Source organism: Lithobates pipiens, unplaced genomic scaffold (assembly GCF_037356315.1).
Source record: "Lithobates pipiens isolate NorthernLeopardFrog02 unplaced genomic scaffold, aLitPip1_a1.2 Scaffold_23, whole genome shotgun sequence".
NCBI classification, from domain to species: Eukaryota; Metazoa; Chordata; class Amphibia; order Anura; family Ranidae; genus Lithobates; species Lithobates pipiens.
The window spans coordinates 198,946,989-198,970,182 of record NW_027507785.1 but is presented as its reverse complement, the minus strand read 5'-3'; the positions used below and the strand labels follow the sequence as shown (position 1 = coordinate 198,970,182).

Genomic DNA, 23,194 nt, shown 5'->3' with positions numbered 1-23,194 from the left:
TATTATAAGGAATGCAAATGTCCCTTATAATAGGAATAGTGCGTGACAGGTCCTCGTTATAGTGAGATGCGGGGTCTCCACCAGGCCGCAAAGACAGAGATAAAAAAAGGGGCGTCATAAGATCGTGCCAGGGCCCCTGAAAGGCATAGAGATGGCTGGTCACCAGAAATCTCTATGCTCAACTTCCTGCGGTTGGCCGATTCATGCACGGGCAGACCGGTATAAGCACCTGTAAGAACGATCAAGCGGCTTAACTGCCGCTATGATTGTTCTTATGGTGCAGAAAATCGCCGGCCGAAAAAGATGATATCTGAATGATAGCTATAATTCAGATATCCCCACTCAAAGTCAATGACGTCATATGACGTCCATGGGCTGGAAGTGGTTAAAAAACCTGGATCAATTGGCTGTTATTTAACGCCTATAACTATTTTTTCTAAAAATAACAGAGGGCCACTATCACATCAACGATTATTATTCTTAAAAGACAAGTCTTACTATCTTAATCTGATGTAATTTAATGACAGATTTCAGCCATAGGGGGTGCAGTGGGTGAAACCTGAAGGAAGCGAGGCCATAAAGTGGTTTCCTCCACACATGCACACACACACATAAAAAAAAGAAATTGTCATTGTACAAATAAAACCTATCATTTAATTATTCTGAGACTGAATGCAATCCTATTTCAGGCTCAAGTTAGGATTATGACTTGTGAGACCCAAAGTTGCAGGACATGTGAAATGCTATGTATCTCTATGAGAGCTGTTGCAATTGACACTACCGAAGTTGCTGTGACTTCAGAAAAGGTTCCTGCACTAGACTGATTCGACTTGGCATGACTTCAATACCAGGAAAGTCGTATCAAAGTCAAACTCCAAAGTTGCACTGAAAATCACGCAACTTTGGAATCGGCTAGTGTGAACCGAGACTTGCTAAATGTTTTGAGAAAGAAGTTATTACTTTCATGACCAAAACCAACGAATGTAAAAAGATGTTACATTTTCCGTTAAACAAAGGATAAACAAAGGTAACTCTGAGCAATGGAAAACCATAAATGTCTGGCCCATACAGATTTTCAGGTACCAATTCATTTCGATTACATTGCATCGGAGGGAATAAGGCTTTGCACAATGCTGTTTCTCAGTAATTGCACTCTTATTAGTAGGTATTTCTCAGATTCATGTAGGATTCTCCCCTTAATATAAAACAGAACGCACAAAGTGATTGAGTTAACAAGTAAACAGGCACATTCAGGGAAAACAGACAAGTGGTTAAAACCCAATTAGATACATACACTTTCAGGGATTGTTGGCAGTCCGGTTACGTCAGGAGTAATAAAATACGAATGCTAGGAGAAGGAAGAGGAGGAAAAATACAACAAAGGTTAATCTGGATTTAATAAGGATCTTAATTTCAGGTTTGGTGCTAGGACAGATAGAGTTAAAAGATGAATGAGTATTCTGATAGGAGTATGGACGATTATTGCAATACCAAATGATGGAAAAATAATTAAAATTGTAATTTTAAAGACAGAAAATGTTGAGGATACACCAAGTCAATGTTACACAAAAAAATAGACTGTGTAATGTATGTCCTTTACACTAAATGATAATGTTTATATGATCATGTGCATCAGGTATGTTAAACAGGTGCGTCAGGGATCTAGTACAGCCATACAGTTCCATCTTCCCAGCATTCAGTGGTTTATGAATTTAAAATTAACAAGGCCCCTTGTGTTCTCCAGTTAATAAAAGCTACACTTCTCTTTGCAGTTTTATAGCTTAACACCTAAAATAGAATTTTAGTCTCAACCCTACTAGTCTTAAAAATGTCTCCTCCCCCTTCCTTACATCTATGTTAACCACCTTGTATAAAAAATATATACATACTTACCTATTCTTAGGTCACTTCAGTCCAGTCACATGATTCCTTGTGTCAGCCAGCGGTGGCTATTCCTTCCTCTCTCCTGCAGTCACCGCTGGCTGGCACAGCAGCATGCGATAATGTGACCGTAACAGGTTGAAAAACAGGTCAGTCAACAAAGCTATTAGTATTTAACTATAGGTTTAAGCTGGAATTCTACTTTAACAGGCGGTGTTGATAGGGAAATTGAGCAATTTTCTTTCCTGCAACCCATGGTTGCAAGAAAGAAATCACACCATCTATGGCCGGCTTAAAGAGGCAGAAATATTCAAAGTAAATAAAGTAAAAAACAGAGAGAAGCAGCTGTAAAAAAGATTACTAATTATTTTGAGTCCAAAAGGAGGTGACCCCAATTGTTCTCTTACAGAGAAAGTGTGTCTGATGTCAGGTCTCGCATTGAACTCTATTGGTCTTATCTGTTGGCCTCTACATAATTACTGGGTCCTATAGTGACATAGTGGCCAGTGAATGGAACCACAAAGTGCAGTGGAGAGGGGGGGCATAGCCAGTATACCAGTCATGTGATAAAGATACCAACAACAGCCATAGCTCTGGAAAAGAGAAAAGATTGGAGTTACCTTGTGCCAGGCTAGTGTTAAGAATCTTCCTTTACAAACATTGCATCGCTTTATGATGGAAAGATCCTGACACTCACTCTATTTAAATGTGGCTCAGAAAGGTCGAGGACATCAATAAAATGGAGGATTTGGTGCTTACAGCACTAAACAAGCATGAACGTTATAAAAAAATGTGACTTCCATGGAATATGTTTATATACTCAGATGATGGCATCACACAACCAACCTAAATAGCCCACCTGGGCCAGCATGTTTGTTTGATTTTCCCCATTTTAACATCCCCGCCCCACTGTCCCCTCTCTACTCATTCTTTCCCCTTCTCTCTCCTCCTCTTCTTTCCTACTTCCCTATGATATGGTAAAATTCGGGTATCCAACCTCGTTTTCATTTAGTAGTCATACATTAGTTACTATAGCAGTATTTTTTCTTGTACACTATGTGTTTTGTGCTATGCATGAATTCACTCTGTTGGACTACATTTTCACAGTTCAGATATTGATGTGATCTCTTGGTTGCCTTTGTATTCTAAATAAAGAATTAGAAAAAAAAATCTTTATTTACAGCAGCTTTTCTCAACCTTTTTGACAAGGAGGAATCCCAGGAAATATATTTCTGGGCTTAGGGAATTCCTGCCAATACAACCCCAATTTCAAAAAATGTTGGATACAACAAACAGAATGCAAAGATTTGCAAATTTCATAAACCTATATGTTTATTCACAATAGATAACAGAAAAATATCAAATGTTTAAACATTTAGGGTCATTTTGAAATTAATGGCAGCAACAAGTCTCAAAAAAGTTGGGACAGGGCCATTTTTACTATGATGTAGCATTCACTCTTCTTTAAACAACACTCTGTAAACATCTGGGAACTGAGTAAACCAGTTGCTGGAGTTTTAGGTTGTCCCATTCTCACCCGATATAGGACAGTAACTTCTCAACAGTCCTGGGTCTTTTGTTTTATTTTTTCATTTCAAGATGTACCAAATATTTTCACTCGGTGAAGGGTCTGGAATGCAGGCAGGCCAGTTGAGTACTCAGACTCTTCTACTATGCAGCCATGCCATTGTCATAGATAAGCAGTATGGAGTTTAGCATTATCCTGTTGAAATATGCAAGGACATTTCTAAAAATAATTAATCCAAATGGGAGCATTTGCTGTAAAACCTGGATGTACCTTTCAGCTTTGATGGTGCTTTTCAAGATGTTCAAGCTGCCATTCTATAATGTACTCTCATACCATCAGAGATGCAGACTTTTGAACTGAGCTAATAACAAGCTGGAAGGTCCCTCTCCTCTTTAATCTGGAGGAAATGGCACCCATAGTTGATGAAAATAATGGCACATTTCGATTTGTCAGACCACAGAACAGTTCTGGAATTGGGGTTATAATTACTTTACCTACAGCTCACGATGCAGTGTGATGGTCACTAGGTAGGATACTCCCCACATTTGTTGTTATTGGGAGGAATCTCCCTTACAGATAGCTTAAAAGCCCATTGCTGTCAGTGTTTACTCAGAGGCAAAAGCTGCTCATTGCTCAAGGACCCCTTAGAAACCTCTGAAGTAAGCCTACGGTTTAATGGAACCCTGGTTGAGAAATGCTGTTTTACAGTTTGCGTCTACATAAAATTAAAAAAAAAAACACTTTAAAACTAGTACGAAAGCACACCTTTTTGCCCCAACATTCCAGTGAAAGTGATAATATAAAAAAAAAAAAATAGGAAAATAATCAATTCTAATTAACTACTTAAGATGGAAAAGGGAATCAACTCCAATTTACTAATTAAAGTGAAAGTTTCAGAATAAGTACATTATTTCAGTGAAAACTGTAAGATTAGAATTTGCTTAATGGAAGTGATTGCAGAAGAGAAAGTTCACCATAATTGATTTTTTATTTTAATTTGGGAAAGAGTTTCTACAGAACTAAGAACTCACCCAGCCCTTCACTTACCAACTCCGGAGAGGAAGCATTTTTTATAACAGGTTCACTTGAAACAAACTGTAGTGGGTTCTTGTAAACAAGAAACAGAGATTCTACTTGTAGCTTTAACCATGCTAATAATAGCTAAGGCTGTGAATATATGTATCAGAAGAACTCAAATTATTAGGAAGGCATGATGTCATAATATCCTATTTTATCAGCAGGACCTTCACTTATAATTGCATTACAGTCTTTGCAGCAGGTAATCCATCTAATACACCAATGATCAGTAAAAGCTCATATACACATATTAAATGTTGTACATTTTACTTTTCTACAAGGAAGTAAATATGTTTATCGACTCTTTTCTACAACCTTTGGTATTTAAGACCCCTGCCTTTCTGAAAGACACTAAACATATCATACAAGTTTTGGAGAGGTTACCATGTTCTATGTCAAGTTTTTTGATTACAGGGGACGTGAGTTCATTGTACACTAGCATAAAACATGATGATGCCATGAAGGCTGTAGAATGGGCTTTATCATCTTCTACGCTTTCTGGGAGACATCAGGAATTCTTGCTGAGTAGCTTGGAATTTTGTCTCTTTTGGTACAATAAAGAGTTCTATTTACAGACTAGGGGGGTTGCGATGGGCGCCCGTTTTGCTCCCAGTGTGGCCAATTTGTTTATGGCCCACTGGGAGGAAGAGCCCATTTTTAAACATCGACCCCCTGAGTTGGTTTGTTACCGAAGGTTTATAGATGATCTGATCCTAATCTGGGAAGGGGAGAGAACAGCGTTGGATGTTTTTATCGAACAGCTGAATATTAATGATAAAAATATATCCTTCACCTGGAACATCGGAAATGATAGAATAGTTTTCTTAGACTTGGAGATCAGTAGGGGAGCTGATCATTTTAATCTATGTAATTATTTCAAGCCCACTGATCGAAATGCCTACATTCCCCTGGGGAGTTGCCACCATCGTTCATGGTTATGCAATATCCCCAGGGGACAATTTATTAGACTTCGCCGTAACTGTACTTGAGGAGAGGATTTCTTACAACAGTCTAAGGTGTTAGCCTCGAGATTTGAACAAAAAGGTTATGATCAACAGGATTTACAAAAATAAATTGAGAGTGTGAGAATGATTGATCGGTCTACCTTGGTCTCCGATCAGAATCGTGATACAGGGAGAGATGAACATAACTTCAAAATGATCCTTGATAATAATGTTCAGTATAAGAAATTTGAAAAAATAATCCTAAGGAATTGGTCTATTTTAAAACAGGATAAAATCCTTGGCCCAGTGTTACCAGTGCGTCCACAATTTATTTACAAAAGAGCTCCAACGCTTAGGGACCGTCTTGACCCAAATATTCTTAATCCCCCTATCCCCAGAGAAAATAGATCATTTTCATTTTTAGAAGCTTTTTATGCGTGTGGAAGGTGTATACCTTGCAAATACGCAAAGGGGGACCTTAAGAAAAGGAAGAAATTCTTGGCATCCGCTACCAACAGAGAGTATGATATTAGACAACTTATAACTTGTGACACTATTGGGGTGGTATACATGATTGAATGCGGGTACGGGCTTCAATACATCGGGAGAACATCAAGGCCCCTTCATGTTCGTTTAGCTGAGCATATTAATAACATAAAGAAAGGCCTCACCACGCATAACGTATCTCGTCACTTTAAGTTATTTCATAAGCAAAGTCCAAGAAGTTTAAAATTTTGGGGCATAGAGAAAGTAACTAAACATTGGAGAGGGGGTCATTTTATATGACAGTTGAGCCATAAGGAATCGTATTGGATATACGAGACCCACGTTTTAACCCCTGGTGGACTCAACGTTGATTTCGATTTAAACTGTTTTATTTCTGACAGATGTTTTGTTTGTTATTTGATTTTATGTGGCTACGGGTGATGTGCCCTTTTTTTCTCTGTAATTATGGGAATTGTCCCTAGTTGCAGGAATATATTATACCATACTGAGAGGGAAGGGGCAATAAAGACATTTAAAAGTCCTTTTCCAGAGTAATATGAAGATATTTTAGGATATTTATTGATATAAAAATATATATATATATATATATATATATATATATATATTATAGGTTTTTTATTTTTGTGCATTTTTTAAATGTACTTCTTATTTTGAGCTGGTGACTAAGGGCCGGTTCACACTGCAGGCGCGGCGAGGCGTCTCCGACTTGCCTCGCCGCGACCTGCGGCGACCTGAGCGGCGACTTGCAGAGGACTTCTGTATAGAAGTCAATGCAAGTCGCCCCCGAAGTCACCCAGAAGTAGTACAGGAACCTTTTTTCTGAGTCGGAGTGACTCGAGTCGCTCCTCTCAGAACGGTTCCATTGTACAGAACGGGGGCGACTTGCGGGAGCGAGGCGAGGCGAGGCGAGTCGTGTCGCCTCGCATCGCCCGCTGTGTGAACCGGCCCTTAGTCTATCATCACATTTGAATTGAATTGCGTGACCTAAGGGTCTGTTAATGATTGGCTAATTGATAGGGATGGGTCCTCGTTTTGGCCAGCTTTTGTAATAAATGTTAGGATGTCAGTAGTAAGCTGGCTCATGTGTGTTATTCCTCTCCCTTAGGAGAAAGAGTTTGTGCTGTCCCTGGCACTGTGTTGATCACACAGGAATGTCTGATCGCTTCTGCGCATGCACACTGCCTCCCCTTCCACACGGAGCTTCCGCGCGGGGAGTGCGACGTTGCCATGGAGCGAGGGACGCCAGTCATAATCAAGGTCGTGAACTGCTGATGTACGTAGGCAGTTCTTGTGTCATTCCCTGTGCTACAGCATGCTGATTGACATGCTGTGGATGGGAAGGGAGACACTATGCACCACATGGTAAGTCTAGTTTACTATGTATTATCCTGATTGGTGATTGGGTAGTCATTTAGGGGTGTAGTCCTATATAAAGCCGGGTGTACGTCTGCTCCGTATCCGCTGATGAAGTCCAATTAAGACGTAATGCATACGGAGGAATGGAGGTGAAGTTACCCGCAGCCACTGCTATCTTGGTTTTTCATGCTGTTTAACCAGGCACTAGGTTTATAGTGCCATACATGTGAGTTGTATTTTATTACTTTTATAAATAAATACGTTAAGACGGAGAGCACTATATATTGTCTTTTTATTACATGTGACATATGACATTGAATTGGAGCTGGTATATCTTTCTGGTGCATATTGGGGCGTTGCAATTGATCCCAGAGGTGACCCCGTTGATGAGGGGGGAAGGCGCTGTAGACCCTCTGTAATTAAAGGGTCCACCAAGTGAGGTGAGCGGCTAATCAGACCAGGGGTGGAGGTGTGCTCAACCCACAAAGTCACATGCATGCGATTCGTTTTTCACTCAAGACACCTCAGATCACTTTCTCTTTGTTTGAACCAGAGACTGCTTACATTCATTTTTATGTATATTAATATTTTTTAGCGCTGCATTTATCTTTTTTTTTTTAATATAGGGATTTGAATATTGACCCTTAATGTCCAGCTGCTGTTAGTATTTTGTATTTATTGCGCCGATTTGTTTTTCTGTTTATGGTTCTGGACACAACTGTCTAGTTTCCTGTTGAACCTGGAAACCAGCGGGTCTACATCCGGAACCCCCCAGCGGTGGCAGATTAATGCAAAGATGTCAGGATTTAGGGACCACTCCCCTGGAAACATTTGCTGGCGGCTCAGAAAGTCCGTCTGACAATTCTCCAATCCCGAAATAACACCTTTGATAGGGATGGAACAAATCTTTCTGCCCAGGTCAGCATGCGATCCACTTCCTTCTGGGCTGTGTGACTCCTGGTGCCTCCCTGATGATTGATGTATGCCACAGCCGCGGCATTGTCCGACTGGCCCCCCCCACAGGACATGCCTGTAGTCTGTAAGTCCAGAAGCTTAGGACCAAGCGAGCTGCCCGAATCTTCCAAATGCTTCTCTCCCTCCAGGACCACCCTCCCTGGACAGTGGCCTCCTCTAGGACTGCCCTCCATCCAGAGAGACTAGCGTCTGATGCCACCACCCTCTAGACCACAGGCAAAAAGGACTTTCCTTTTACCGGATCATCGGTTATCATCCACTAATTGAGACTCTGATGCACTTTTAGCCGAAGAGAAATATGCTAGTCCAGAGCCTGTACAGCCTTGTTCCAGACAGACAGAATGTTGTCCTGTAGTGGTCTGGAGTTGAATTGTGCATAAGGGACTGCTTCGAATGAGGACACCATTTTCCCCAGTAGCCTCATACATGCAAATGGAGGTATATTATTATATTTTTTATTATAAAATACCTTTGTATTAGGGTGTCTAATATTATCCCTAGATACTCTAGGCGTTGAACCGACTGCAGGGCCAATTTAGACCAGTTCAGAACCCAACTCAGGCGTTCCAAAAATGTAACCGCCCGGGCTACATTCTGCCTCAGGTCTAGAACTGTTTGATCTATCAATAATAGATAGTCCAGGTATCCTGCAACTGATATTCCCTGAGATCTTAGAACTGCCAATACCAGGGCCAGAACCTTTGTGAATACACAAGGTGCCATGGCTAACCTGAAGGCAGCGCTACACACTAAAAATGTTGGTTGCCTACTCCGAATCTCAGAAATCTTTGATGGGATCTGAAGATTGGCACATGTAGGTATGCGTCCTTGATGTCTATGGACCCCAAAAATTCCTTTCCGTGCAAGGAGGCCACGACTGAATGGATTTAATCCATCCGGAAAGAGCGAATGTCTAGAAACTGATTCAGAGCCTTGAGATCCAGAATAGGCCTTACATTTCCATTCAGCTTTGGAACTGTGAAAAGATTTGAGTAAAAGTCCCTGAACCTCCTCTCAAATCACTGCTTGTGACCTTCTATTGCCTGAAGAAAAGACTTTCTTTACCGGATCTATGGGGACGTTGGACCTTAAGAACCGAGAGGGGGAAAGCCCCCGGAATTCTAGTACCCCTGAGACAGTGTAGAAATAACCCACTTCTCTGGAATCACTTCTTCCCAGATGTTTGAGAACTCTAATAGCCTCCCCCCAAAATCGTGATTGGAGGCGCCTCTTCAAAAGGAGGGTTCTGGGACTGCCTTTAGGGGGTGTCTGGGTTCAGGGCTTTATCTGCCCCTGGTCTTGAACCCGGATGGCTGAGGCCGTCAAAACTGCCGGAAATTAGAAGTGCTGGGTACTGAAGCACTAGACGGAAGGAAGGTCGCCTGCTCCTCTTCTTAACTGGTAGAAGTGCACTTTTACCCCCGAAATCTTCTGGATATATTTATGCAGATTTACTCCAAATAACCGCTCCCAGTGAAAGGGAAAACCAGCTAATAATCTTTCAGGATATTTCCGCAGATCGTTTTTTTAACCAAAGAATCCTGCGCATATGCACTAATAGCAGAGCCAGCTAGGACACCTGTTGTATGGAATCCTTAAGAGCATCTACTAGAAAACATAAGGCACAAGGTAACTCTGCCAAGTCCTCAGCAGATACCCCCTGATTGGGGACAGCTTTAGTTACTGCGCTTCACCTGGTCCTTTAAAGACTGACAGATACCAATAGCTGCCACTGCCGGTTGTGCAGCAGACCCAGCAACAGCAAATGAAGGCTTTAATAAAGACTCCGATTTCTTATCCACTGGATCTTTATACACCTTATCTACAGGACAGTTAAGACTCTTATTCACCGAAGAAATGGCAGTGTCCACGGATGGCATACTCCATTTCTTTATAAAACTTTTCCCCTATAGGATACAAAAGTGCAAACCTTTTAGGAGGATAACAAGGTTTTCAGGGTGCTCCCAGTCAGCATATACAATTTGCTCTAGCAGTGGCTGCAAGGGAAAAGCATGCAAACTCTGTGGAAGCCGAAGAGATACTAAAGTTGAAAAGGAAACCTCAGGGACCTCCACAGGAGGCAATTTGAATCCTGATCAGACCATCTCTGTGAGGGACTAGATTAGCAGACTCCTCAGAAGTGGAATCCGTAGTCGGACCTTCCTCCCAGTCATTTACTGCCACTTCTTCCACATCTTCTGCCCAATCCTGTTCCAGTGTGGGTGGGGGCTCGGGTGAAGGGGATCGATCCCATTTTCTTCCACCTTGGGAAACTGAAGCAATCATACCTGCTATTTTTCCCTCCAGCCCAACTAAAGCTGATGCTAAGTTGTCCTTTCTGACGTAGGTTGAGGCAGAAGCATTAGCTGTTGATACAATGCCTGACAACTGTAATGGCTCAGACTGGCCTAATATGGACGCTTCCGCCCCCTACTGCGCATGTCACGCATGCACGTTTGTCATGTACATCCTCGTAGCATCCTGCACACCTGTCGCGTCCCTCCGTGCATGTCCATCCATCAGCACCATTCCCCCATGCACTCCCCCTATAGTCCCATAAATAGTGCCAGAAAAGGGCCACTGAAGGTGCCGGAGCAGAAGTTGGGTTTTACAAGGCTGGGGAATCTGAAGAGCCGCCCGCCTCCTGTTGGGATTATCCAGGCTTGAATTCTCCACAAAGAAAGCGCAGCTGCACCGCGACACTACTTCCCCCAGTGGACAAAAAAAATTACACCTGCACCGCGACACTACTTCCCCCAGTGGACAAAAAAAATTACACCTGGTCCTATAAAAAAAGTAAGAGACCGTGCAATATATTTTCCAGTTTAAGCAACTGCAAAGGATTTTTTAAAAACACCAGTCCCGCCACAGGATTCCGCTTAAAAGCTATATTCCAATCTTTCCCCATCACGGCAGGCTCTGTCTCTTGGACCTTCAAGGACCGGGTCCCCCTGAATATGGGGTCACTCCCTTGGACCTGTAAAGCACTCTGCTGGATCTCCTTTGGGGTCTTTTCTTACCAAAGGTCTGGATACCAGGGTCCAGTGCCCCAAGGGTCACATTACAGGCAATACTTTGTAATCTTTTTATGTAGAGGAGGCTCAGGTATTTATTATATAGCCCTTTAAATATTTTAGGATCTGTTCCAGGACCATTCTCTTAGCTAGATCATGGTGAGCTTCTCCAACCATGACCAAAGCCTTAAAAGACACTGGCAAAAAAACTGAGGTACTGCCTATGTAGGAGGAGTTATATAGAGGAGGACTTCCTGTCTTTTTGGTTTGCCAATGTCCATTCATCTATAGGTAGCGTATAACCCAGGTAGGTATTATGGCTGCTCTGTGTCCCATGATGTATGATAAAAGAAAAGGCACTAAAGAAAACAACTGATTTTACTGTACCATGTATTACACACAGCACAAAATAATACATCTACCCCATGCACATGTGTATAAGTCTTAACCCCTAATGGGCTATGAATGCTCTAGAAAGACAGAAATCCCCTCAAAAGGAATATGCTTACAATTTAAGGAAACTAATAGTTTTAAATAGTGATCATCCTTTGCATTTCGCTTCTGTTAAGTGGTAGTAAGGCAGATATGAATATCCAAAATTATTGTTTGCAAATAAGAGAAGTCAGTGTGCCCAGTCATATAAGACTTGAGAAAGGGGGATCTGCCTCCAAAACATGTCACTAATGCTTTGAGTCTCCTAAGAGTAAGTGAATAGTACATTTTACAGCCAAAACGCCAGCTGCTGTCTCAGCTGAGATTCAGCATGGACAGAGTAGGCAGGTGCCATGGAGATTTCGCAGGTGCCATCTTAAAACAGTCTGTCTGGAATCTTGTGGTGGAGGGGTGTGACCATATATAACCCTTCGCACACCGTTGGCCTTGAGACTTAGGACTTCCCTTCATACAGGCTGGCTTTGACAACCATACTGACAGGTGACCTGGCGTATGCGACAATCCAGAGACTGAAATCTCTTGTCCCACATTGCCAGAATGTTGGGTTGCAATGTCCTGGAGTGAAATTTGGCATAAGGAACTGCCTTATGCAAAAGCAGAGTCTTAATTTTCTCCTAGACTATAGAGGAGCCCCAAAGTAAGAGCAGAGGTAGTCTTAATAAGAATGACTGTGGACAGTGCCTTATCTAGGATCAGACCTAGATATCGTTAACAATGTGATGGATCCAGTGATGATTTTTGGATATTTAGGACTCCCCCCCCCCCCCCAATCACTGTAGGGTCTTATGAGCAAGCCGAGGTGGTGAAATGCACCAAGGAAGGTTGGTTCCCAGGAGACATTGCTGTAGTCAGCCATCTTTTTGACAAGAGTGGAGTGTGGCTGATACATTTTTTCGTATTTCTGATGGGTGTGGAGAAGGTCTACAGTGGCTGGCACCCAAGCTGTCTATGTACCAGAGGGGCGAGTCTTGAGAAAAGTTGTGGTATTAGGCATTTCTCTAACTGAGGTCATATACTTAGACTTGTAATATCCCCATAGTATACATACCTTAACCGTGTATTGTCATGAGCATAATTCCTCTTTTAAAACCTATAGTTCAGCAGTATTAGCATTCCTAATCAGTGATATAAATCTGGGGATCTGCAATTTTTTGAAGGATCACAAGCACTTCATGTTTTGCATGGTGGGGATTAAAGTTCCCCAAGAGCCAAAAGTAATCTCATTGGCCATGTTTGGTAATAAAGTATCTTTTCTCTAAAACCTTGGTTGCACCCCTAAAAAAACGAAAATATTCATAACTGCTGTAACAATAGCAAAGACATGCAGGTAGGTTAATTGGCTTCTGCCCAAAATTGGCCCTAGTATATGAATGGGGACCTTGGATTGTGGGCTCCTTGAGGATAGGGACCGATGTGGGTGTAGCAATGTACAGGGAAAAGGGACAATTGTAGACACTCACTCAGGTTGAACTGGATGGACTGGTGTCTTTATTCAACCTAACTAACTATGAAACCTATGAAACATTAAGGGACTATGTAGGATAACACTGCAAACGGGTTTTGTGTACACTGAGTAGCTTCCGGTAAATGTTATGGTTTGCAAAATTTTCTAGCATAGTTGCCTAAATGAGGTAGCATGTATGTGCAGGATGTGTATACAGGGGCCTTTGATTATACACTCACACACATGTTCCATTACGATGCTAAATAGCACCAATCTTTCATACAGGAAACCTAATGGTGGCTTACACTGTCAAGAAAGCGTTCCGTAGGATTGAGGATTTTTAGCTCTGCTTATTCCTTACATGAAATATAGTTTGTTTTTTTGTTTTTTTTTTGCCATTCACAGAACTCGTATTATCACGCTCCCACAATCCATCACATTCTGTGAACTTGTGGAGCAATCCGATCATCAACTGCTCCAGCACCGATTCAGAGAATGCAATGCACTGTCGGACAAAAATAGTAGGAGATCTGTGAATGGCAAAGAGAGCAGAAGAGGGAGGACAGCACAACTTTTCTCAGTAGCAGCTGCTGCAGTTAACCCCTTACCAGTGTTGGAAGACAGCCACTCAGGACAGTATGCATTCACTGTGAGGAGGCACAAGGAGGATTTTTAGCAGTAGTGGCCTGCAGCTAAGGGATACACACCATTGCACATAACTAATGTGTATGGTGATGTACCCCCTTCAGCTTTAACTTTAAACCAACTTGGAGCAAAAGTGGTATTGCTCACCAGAGTTGTGGCCGATTTCTTCACCATCCAGAGTTTTATTTTTTTGATAAAACAAATCTTTCTTTTTGACAGTACAAAGGGGAAGGTCAACAAACTGGTAACGTTGCATATTCAAATAAAACATAGGAAACGTCAATGCGCCAGGAAGATAGGGACATAAAAATAGGCATCCTTAAAGTGGTTGTAAACCCTTACAGACCAATTTGACCTACAGGTAAGCCTAGATTAAGGCTTACCTGCAGGTACAAGAAATATCTCCTAAACCTACACTGTTTAGGAGATATTTGCAAATAACAGGCACCGCTGTCTACGGCGCATGCGCCGTAGACAGCAGCGTGCAGGCGCACTAAGCATGCTGCCAGTGCTAACGGCAATCATGCCTTTAGTGGCGGCTCATGCACGCATGCGCGGGGATGACGTCATCGTGGCTCCGGCCAGTCACAGTGCCGGAGCGATACCCGAAAGTCACTCCGGGTCTGATGGCGGCATCAGAGGACGACGACGAGGGCGCTTCCATCTCAGGTAAGTTATGCATACTAGCTCATTATGCCTTTGCCTTGCGGGGAAAAGTTTTTATTTTTAGTAAGGCTTTACTTCCTCTTTAATATCCACAGAAGCCAAAAGGTCTCCCAGATTGTGGGATACAATACCTGACAAGGCAAATTCCATGTGCAACTTTTGCATCTGGAAAAAGATGTGGAGAGCCTTTATATCCAGGATGAGTCAGATGACCCTCCTTGGCCTTGAGTATGGTGAACAGGTTTGAGTAGAACCTCCCCCAAGTTCTTAATAAACTTGTTTAGGGGTTCACCGAAAAGGCAAGAGGCATTTCTTGCACCAATGCGCCACAGAGTATCATCTGAGCCAAAGGTTTGTCCGCATATGTACTGAAAATAAATCCAGGATGTTTAGAATATAACAACTACTAGCCTATCAACAAAATAGATTTGGGCTAGAGGAATGAGATCCATCTGCTGCAGTACAAAAGGATCTGTTAGGCCAGATCCAAGATACTGGGATTTAACCTTAGACCAGACAGCTAAGCCTGGCAGATGGACAAGGTATCAATGGCAGGTTGCAGGGTGGGACCTGTGAGGTATAATAAAGGTCTTCTAAGCTTTATTCCGTCAGGTCTTAAAACACGGGGATGTCCCTCAACAGGAACAGCTAGAATCTTGTAAGATCTGTTGCAAAAGGGAATGCACTGGAAAAGTCTTTTCAGGCAGGGGAATTTTTTAGAGAACTTAGGCTGATAAGTTAAAGCCTACCTGGTGCGCATAGCTTCAAGTCTAAGCATGTGTAGACTGCTTTAATAAGGACAGAGATGGTTTCTTTAAAGGATGAGTGAACCCTTATCTTGTGAAACAAAAACAACCCCACGCAAAACATTTGTGTGTATATTTAATATATATATATATATATATATATATATATATATATATATATATATATATATATACATACACACACACATGTATACTGTATATTATATAAAAAACATTATAGATATATTGTAAGTGATCCCATGACCACTGTTCACAGCTGCTTAAAGTGGAGTTCCAGGTTTTTTATGTTTATTAAAAGTCAGCAGCTACAAAAAGTGTAGTTGCTGACTTAATAAACAGACACTTACCAGTTCCGCGGTCCAGCGATGTGGCCGAATGTGCTCCTTCCCCCTCCTCTCCGCCGGCGCCTCCATTGTCACTCTGGGCACCTGGCCGTGACAGCTTTCGGCTTCACAGCCAAGGCACGCATAGCGCATGCACGAGTCGTGCTGCACTCCTGGAGTGGACAGGTGCTCTCCTGGGACACGTGACAAGTCGCTAGAGGGAGGGGCCGTCTAAGGCGAAAGGAGGAGTCGCCTTGGCGGTCCCTGGGCGGAATGAGGAAGTGGGATAAGAAGTCCCCCTCCTAATGAAGCCCCCACTCCTCCCTCCAAAAAATGACATCCAAATGTGGCATGTAAGGGGGTGAGTGCTTAAAGCGGAAGTTCCATTTTTGGGTGGAACTCTGCTTTAAGGGGCTTAGAGAGCTGCGGGGTACAGACTTCAGAGGGGCCTGCAAGTATTAGGCAGAGAAACACACTGATCTAAAGAGCTGTGTAAAAAGTGTGGGGGGGGGGGGGGGTGTCATCACAAGTCTGACCACTATAGGACAGGCAGGCTCTGCTCTCAAAAAGTATGCAAAGAAGAAAACTGACCATACTGAGATGGATGTGCTTGCATGCCTAGAGTGATCAGTTTGAAACAGAAAAGCAGAAGGACTGACAGGATTCACCAGGTATTTCACACAAAGGAAGCAATGCAAAGAGAACAGGATACTTTTTAATACAAGTACGTACATGGTAACAGACACATACCATGAATATGAAATGCTGAGGTAAAATGCACTTTAAGTTTTGAAGTTATGTCTGCAGATTAAGACTCCTGTACAAGTATAATCCTCCTTATCCTCAGCTTATGGTGTAGAAGCAACTGAGGCCCTAGGAAATTCAGAGAAAAACTCTGGAGGAGAAGGGGTGGAAGCACACTTGCAAGTGTCCTGAAGGCAGCAGCATAACCCAATGTAAGCGAATACTTTATCATGTATCCCCTAATATAACAGATAATAAATGCTGTTTGTTTCTAATACTGAATGCAAACATAGACCACTGACATGGTTTAGGGCTATGCCTTACATATGCGGGTATACATATTAGATATATTAAGGTTGGTTTAAGGGATGATTAATCATCAAAATGATCCCCACTTCTGTGTATATACATTTTATGACCCAGCTTTAATGGATGGGCTAGGCTTATCTTAAATACAGTACTGATGCTAGCAGCATGATGTGTCAGTCGGGGTCCAAATATTAGGAGGGCATCACCACAACATGAAGGGACAGGACAAACTGGGTCACAAAGTTTCACTGAGATTTTTATTTATTTACTAGAAATCAATTATAATGCAGACCTGTCAGTAAATAATGGACCCAATGACTTGCATTTAAATCCCATTCCCTATGACATGCTCTGAAATATTCACGGCTTTGGTACTTTGCCCTAGTGGGTTGGGACACTTACCAGGTTCAGACTAACCGGAGTGTGAGCTTTGGGAACTGGGTGATTATACAGAGTCTTCAGTATATCATTCAAGTCATTTTCCTGAAAGGACAAAAACACAGCATTAATACATCGCAAACCTCCAGTTTAGCGCATATATACGAATTTAAATCATGCCCTTGAAAATAAGAAATATTGCAGTTGTCCCCAAAGTCACTGCTCTGCTGGTCAGCAGCAGTTCAGTACTGCACAGGAGAATGCCAAGGACCTGAAAATTCCAAAGCATCTGGCAGTGGCAGGGAATAAGATAAGTATATATAACCTTATTTGTTACACCGCAGCCCCCCCCCCCCCCCCGGCAACACAAGCAGTTAACCCCTGAATTTTTTGCCCTGGAGTCCAGCTGTAAATATTTTTCTTTATTTGTACATAGGCACTCCTGCTACATACATTTATGCTCTTAGACCCCTGATGTCTCCTATACCCTCTACTGAAGCTAATAGAACACAGATTGTGTGTAATGAATAAACACGCGTATGTTGTAGTACCGTGCACTGATGTGCCATTCATTTTAAAAGGTGACCTATTCACCCCAACTGAGGTAATTTAGCTTCTTCTACCCAAGTACACTGCTGGGCCAAAAGCTCTGCACTGTACACAAGGATGTTAATGGACAGCTCACAAGTCAGAACATGAGAAAGAAGATTTGAGTGGTAGCTGCCAAGGGAAGTGAAGCATGGGTTAAGTAAAAGTGCTTTTAATGGGTACCCTATTCACAAACATGCATTTAACCCTTGCAGAGCTGGTGAAGATGCACTGCAAGGGTAATTTATTTTCCACCAGAGGTTACCTTTAACACACACATGTGAAGCTGGCCTGAGGGAGTCTTGGATAGAAGCAAAAACCAAACAGAAATGCTAATTCTTTTCTACTCAACTAAAATAAAAACAGTTTTGGCTGGTGTTCATCATCAAAGAATTAAAAAATGCATAAAACACAAAATGGGCATTCTGCACAAAATGAGTACATGCATTAAAGCATAAAAGAGTTTAATAAATTCAGGGAAAAAGTATGTAAAATCCCATGGAAATTGAATTTTTTCAACATATTTTAACAAGAAAACATTAGCTCTTCAAATATTGTCCATAGATCCTTCTTTGATATAAACACAGGGGAAATTGGCCTTTTCAATCACTTATTCAATAAAAAGATCAAGAAATGTAAAATGTACCATGGAAGAAGCACACCTTTGGCCTCAGAAGCTGGCACTGTCATCTATAGCTGGGTACTTCTTGTGGGCATTTTGAATAACTGTCCACCAATCTCTGGCATCAACTTAATAAAACATTTGACCATTACTCCATGCAAAGTTCATTCAGGTGCAAGCTTCGAACCCCCCCACAGGATTTTAAAGAGAATCAAATCAAAACTTTGACAAGACCAGTCTATAATTTTTTCTTTTGATGCATACTTTTGTAGATTTGCTAGTGTGCTTTGGATCATTAAAAAGTTAAAAGATCCATTTCAAGGTCAACCTTTGGACAGGTGGCCTCACAATCTCCCTAGGGCGGTTTTAAAAGCTAAAATAGGATTTTTATAATAGCTTACCTGTAAAATCCTTTTCTTGGAGTACATCACGGGACACAGCCACAGTAATTACTGTATGGGTTATATGGTACCTTCAGGTGATGGACACTGGCACACCCAAGACAGGAAGTTCAATTCCCCATATAACCCCTCCCCTTACTGGGAGTACCTCAGTTTTGTAGCAAAGGAATACACGTGTAACCAAAGAGAGGAGGGATGTACTCCAAAAAAACATGATGTACTCCAAGAAAAGGATTTTACAGGTAAGCTGTTATAAAAATCCTATTTTCTTTATCATACATCACGGGACACAGAGCCACAAAAATTACTGTATGGGATGTCCCAGAGCAATGCCACCTGAGGGGACACAAACAAAAGTGGGGTGCAATCAGACCCGAGGACCTATACTGCTGCCTGCAGTACACTGCGCCCAAGGCGATATCCTCATGCCTTCTAAAGCCGCGTACACACGATCAAACAAGCGGGTGGAAAAGTCCGGGAAACTGAAGTCTGCCGGACAATCCCCCCGTTTTGATCCGAAAGTACGGCGGACTTAGAAAGTAGTTTTGCACTCCAATCTTCCTGCCGGACTCGCATTTCGGCGGACAATCCGGCCGTGTGTATGCCAGTCCGCCGTACTTTTGAAATGAACAGACTTTTCCCGCCCGGAGAAAAGTCCGCTTATTTCGAGCGGGTCTCCAGGTAGGCGGGGCCTGCGAAGGACACTTCGGTGGCCCCGCCACCTGGTATGGACTTAAAGGGGAACCCCAACGCCGAAAAAAATCGGCGTGGGGGTCCCCCCCAAAGTCCACAACAGACCCTTGTCCGAGCACGCTACCCGGCCGGCCAGGAAAGGAGGGGCGAGCGAGCGCCCCCCCAGCCATACCAGGCGCGGCCCCCCCACCCCAAAGCACCTTGTCCCCATGTTGATGAGGACAAGGGCCTCTCCCCGACAACCCTGGCCGTTGGTTGTCGGGGTCTGCGGGCGAGGGGCTGATCAGAATCAGGGAGCCCCCTTTAATAAGGGGGTCCTCGGATACCGGCCCCCCACCCTATGTGAATGAGTATGGGGTACAATGTACCCCTACCCATTCGCCTGTAAAATAAAGTACAAAAAAAAACACAACACACAAGATAAAATAGTTTATTGCACAGCTCCGGGGGTCTTCCGTCTTCGGGGGTCTTCTCGCCGGACTCCTCCGCTATCTACTTATAGCTCTTTTGCTAGTGGAGGAGCCCGGCATTCTTCTTTGTCGCCGCGGCCTCTTCTTCCGACTTCGGGGGTCTTTTCCCCCTCTTCGGTTCTTCTGCCGGTCCACCGCGCCTTCTTATAGCTCTTTCACAGGCCTTCTTCTGTCACCGCTGCCTTCCGTTCTTCTTCTTCTCCTTCTTCTCCTGGAGATGTTGACTCGAAGCTCTCTCCGGCCGCAATGCCAGGGATGCGCTGCGCGGGGACTTATATAGGGACAGGGGGCGGGGTCATCGGTTGATGTCACATAGTGACCCCGCCCCTTACGATGTCACAGTCCCGGAGGATGCTGGGACTGTCGCCATGTGACATCAACCGAAGACCCCACCCCTTGTCCCTATATAAGTCCCCACGCAGCGCGTCCCTGGCATTGCGGCCGGAGAGAGCTTCGAGTCAACATCTCCAGGAGAAGAAGAAGAAGAAGAACGGAAGGCGGCGGCGACAGAAGACCGGGCCACCGCCTGTAAAAGAGCTATAAGAAGGTGCGGTGGCCCGGCAGAAGAACCGAAGAGGGGGACAAGGCCCCCGAAGTCGGAAGAAGAGGCCGCGGCGACGAAGAAGAATTTTTTTTCGGCGTTAGGGTTCCCCTTTAAGTCCATACCAGGTGGCGGGGCCAGCGGCGTCTCCTTCGCCGGCCCCGCCTACCTGGAGGCGCGCTCGAAATGAGCGGACTTTCCTCCGTGTGTGTGGGCGAGTCCGTTCAGTAGGGCGGATAATACGGCGGACTTAGTACGCCGTATTAGTCTGCTGAAAAAGTGCCATGTGTGGGCAAGTAGCCCGTTCGGAAAGTACGGCGCACAGTCTGGCGGGAAGTCCGCCAGACTAAGTCCGTCGGATAGACGGCTACGTGTGTACGCGGCATTACATCCAAACTGGTGAACATATGGACTGAAGACCATGAAGTTACGGCCTTGCAGATTTGAGCCATGGAGGCTTGGTGATGCACTGCCCACAAAGCACTAACAGCCCTGGTGAAGTGCGCTTTGATTTGAAAAGGTGGAACTTTCCTCTTCAAACCACAAGCTTGAATAGTTATTTGCCGAATCCATTTGGCAATAGTGGATTTCAATGCTGCCTGTCCTTTCCTAGGACCTTCAGGCAACACAAACAAAACCTCTGTTTTGAGAACTTGAGCAGTCGCCTACAATAGATTATGACTGCTCTCACTACATCCAAAGAATGTAGTGACATTTCTTCCTTAGAACAGGGTTCTGGGAAAAAAGGAAGGTAAAACAATATCCTGGTTTAGGTGAAAACCTGAAACCACCTTTGGCAGAAAGCTAGGATCAGGACGCAATACTACTCTATCCTTGTGAATGATTAAATATGGCTCTTTACAAGAAAGAGCCGCCAACTCTGATACCCTTCTTGCAGAAGAAATGGCTACCAGAAAAACTAGCTTCCTTGTCAAAAGGGCTAAAGGAATATGACATATCGGCTCAAAAGGCTGTTTCTGTAACACCAATAGAACTAAATTCAAGTCCCAAGGGTTCAGGGGTGCTCTGAGCTTCGGACCAAAGAATGCGAAGAAAGTGGATGTTGAAACAATACAGATAAGGCCGAGACTTGGCCCTCGACAGTAGTCAAGCCCAGTTTCATCTCTAACCCCATCTGCAGAAAGGCAAGGATTCTACCTATGACATACTTTCTAGGATGCCAACCCCTGGATTCACACCAGGAAGCATATGCCTTCCAGATTCTATAATAAATGACTCTGGAAGCTGGCTTCCTTGCATTAATCAAAGTAGTTATCTTTGAGCCTGAAAGCCCCCGATTCTTCAGAATGTGAGTTTCAGAATGGGGCCCTACCAGCATTTCTGCACACAAAGATCTTCTGGGCCACACTGGGGCCACAAGAACTATCGATTTCTTTGCCCGCTTGATCCTGCAAAGAAGTCGAGGTAGCAGCAGAAAAGGAGGGAATGCATAAATCAGTGAGAACTGATCCCATGGGGTCACCAAATTTTGAGATTCTTAAAGACTCATTTTAGCATCTGACAGACGATTTTCTGGTCTGACCAGTTCTGGACAAATTCTATTTGTAGGTTATTTCCCTTACAGTGGAATGACTTCAAATAATTTGATAATCTTTTAAACCCCTTGCTGGATCCAGAAGCATCCATAACTTCTTTCTTAGAGTCTTAAAGAGCTCTTTTGATCTCGGCATGATGACACTACACATTAATAGGAAACAGAACACCATACCCTACTTCAGATATCTGATGTTTAACCACATAACAACCGTGCTATATCCGAATGACGGCTACAGAGTGGCTTGATAACTCTGGGAGGGTGTACTATGACGTCCTCCCAGGGGCGCACACATGGGAGTATCTGTGACCTCCGGGTCCCAAGGACCCGGCGCATCAAAGATCATGGTAAATGGTCGCTGACAGCGGCTGTTTACTATGTGATTGCTCTGTCAAATGAGGGATCACTTGTAAACAAACTGCCATCATGTCCGGTTCCTCTCTCCCCTCTCTGTACTGTGTGAGTGGAGAGGGGGGGAGAGAGAGCGTGTGCAGCAGCGCTGTGGGCTGGATCTGTAGTGCCCACAGCACTGCTTTGTGCCCATTGCAGGACTCATCCATCCATCCATGCTCAGCCCCATCCATACTCATCCATGCCATCTATACTCAGCCATCCCATCCACCCCCATCCATACTCAGCCATACTCAGCAATACCCAGCCATATCTATAAATACCCAGATACTGTATACCCAGCCATACTCCACAATACCCAGTCATACCCAGGCCATCCTCATCCATGGCACTACAGTGCCCATCAGTGTCTCACAAAAGTGTAATAGGTAGTCAAATTAGATTTGACATTTATGCCCCTAGAACACCTGATGGTGCTCCCTGCACATTATGTCTCTGTATGTGGCTAGGCTGTGGAAAAGTCTCCCACATGTGGCATCGCCGTACTCAGGAGGAGTAGGAGAATCTATTTTGGGGTGTAATTTTTGGTATGTACATGCTATGTGTTAGAAATATTGTATAAATGGACAACTTTGTGTAAAAAAAAAAAAAAAAATGCGTTTTTAATTTTCTTCCCACATTTCCATAAACTTGTAGAAAAAAAAGACACGATCAAAAGACTCATTATGCCTCACAGATTCTACGTTGGGGTGTTTTCTTTCCAAAATTGGGTAATTTTTCAGGTGTTTCCATTGTCCTGGTGCTCCAAGAGTTTGTCAAGAAATGATATGTGTAATTTATGCTTCTAGAACGCCTGGTGGTGCTCCCTGCATGTTAGGCCTCTGTAGGTGGCCAGGCTGTGTAAAAGTCTCACACGGGTGGTATCACCATACTCGGGAGGAGTGGTAGAATGTGTTTTGAGG

At 43.4% G+C, this 23,194-nt stretch overlaps 1 protein-coding gene across 6 annotated transcripts in view; it reads right to left on the bottom strand.

The window, feature by feature from the left end:
• DENND1B (DENN domain containing 1B) overlaps positions 1 to 23,194 on the bottom strand; it is a 364,765-nt gene that overhangs the window by 143,571 nt on the left and 198,000 nt on the right. For 4 of the 6 annotated variants that reach the window (XM_077452755.1, XM_077452759.1, XM_077452757.1 and 1 more), the window contains exons 7-9: positions 17,036 to 17,116; positions 4,457 to 4,516; positions 1,295 to 1,348 (exon numbers count right to left, since the gene is read on the bottom strand). In XM_077452755.1, the coding sequence (XP_077308881.1) occupies positions 1,295 to 1,348; positions 4,457 to 4,516; positions 17,036 to 17,116 (195 nt within the window). The remainder of the gene's footprint in view (positions 1 to 1,294; positions 1,349 to 4,456; positions 4,517 to 17,035; positions 17,117 to 23,194) is intronic. The other 2 variants (XM_077452756.1, XM_077452758.1) reach the window with 2 other exon arrangements.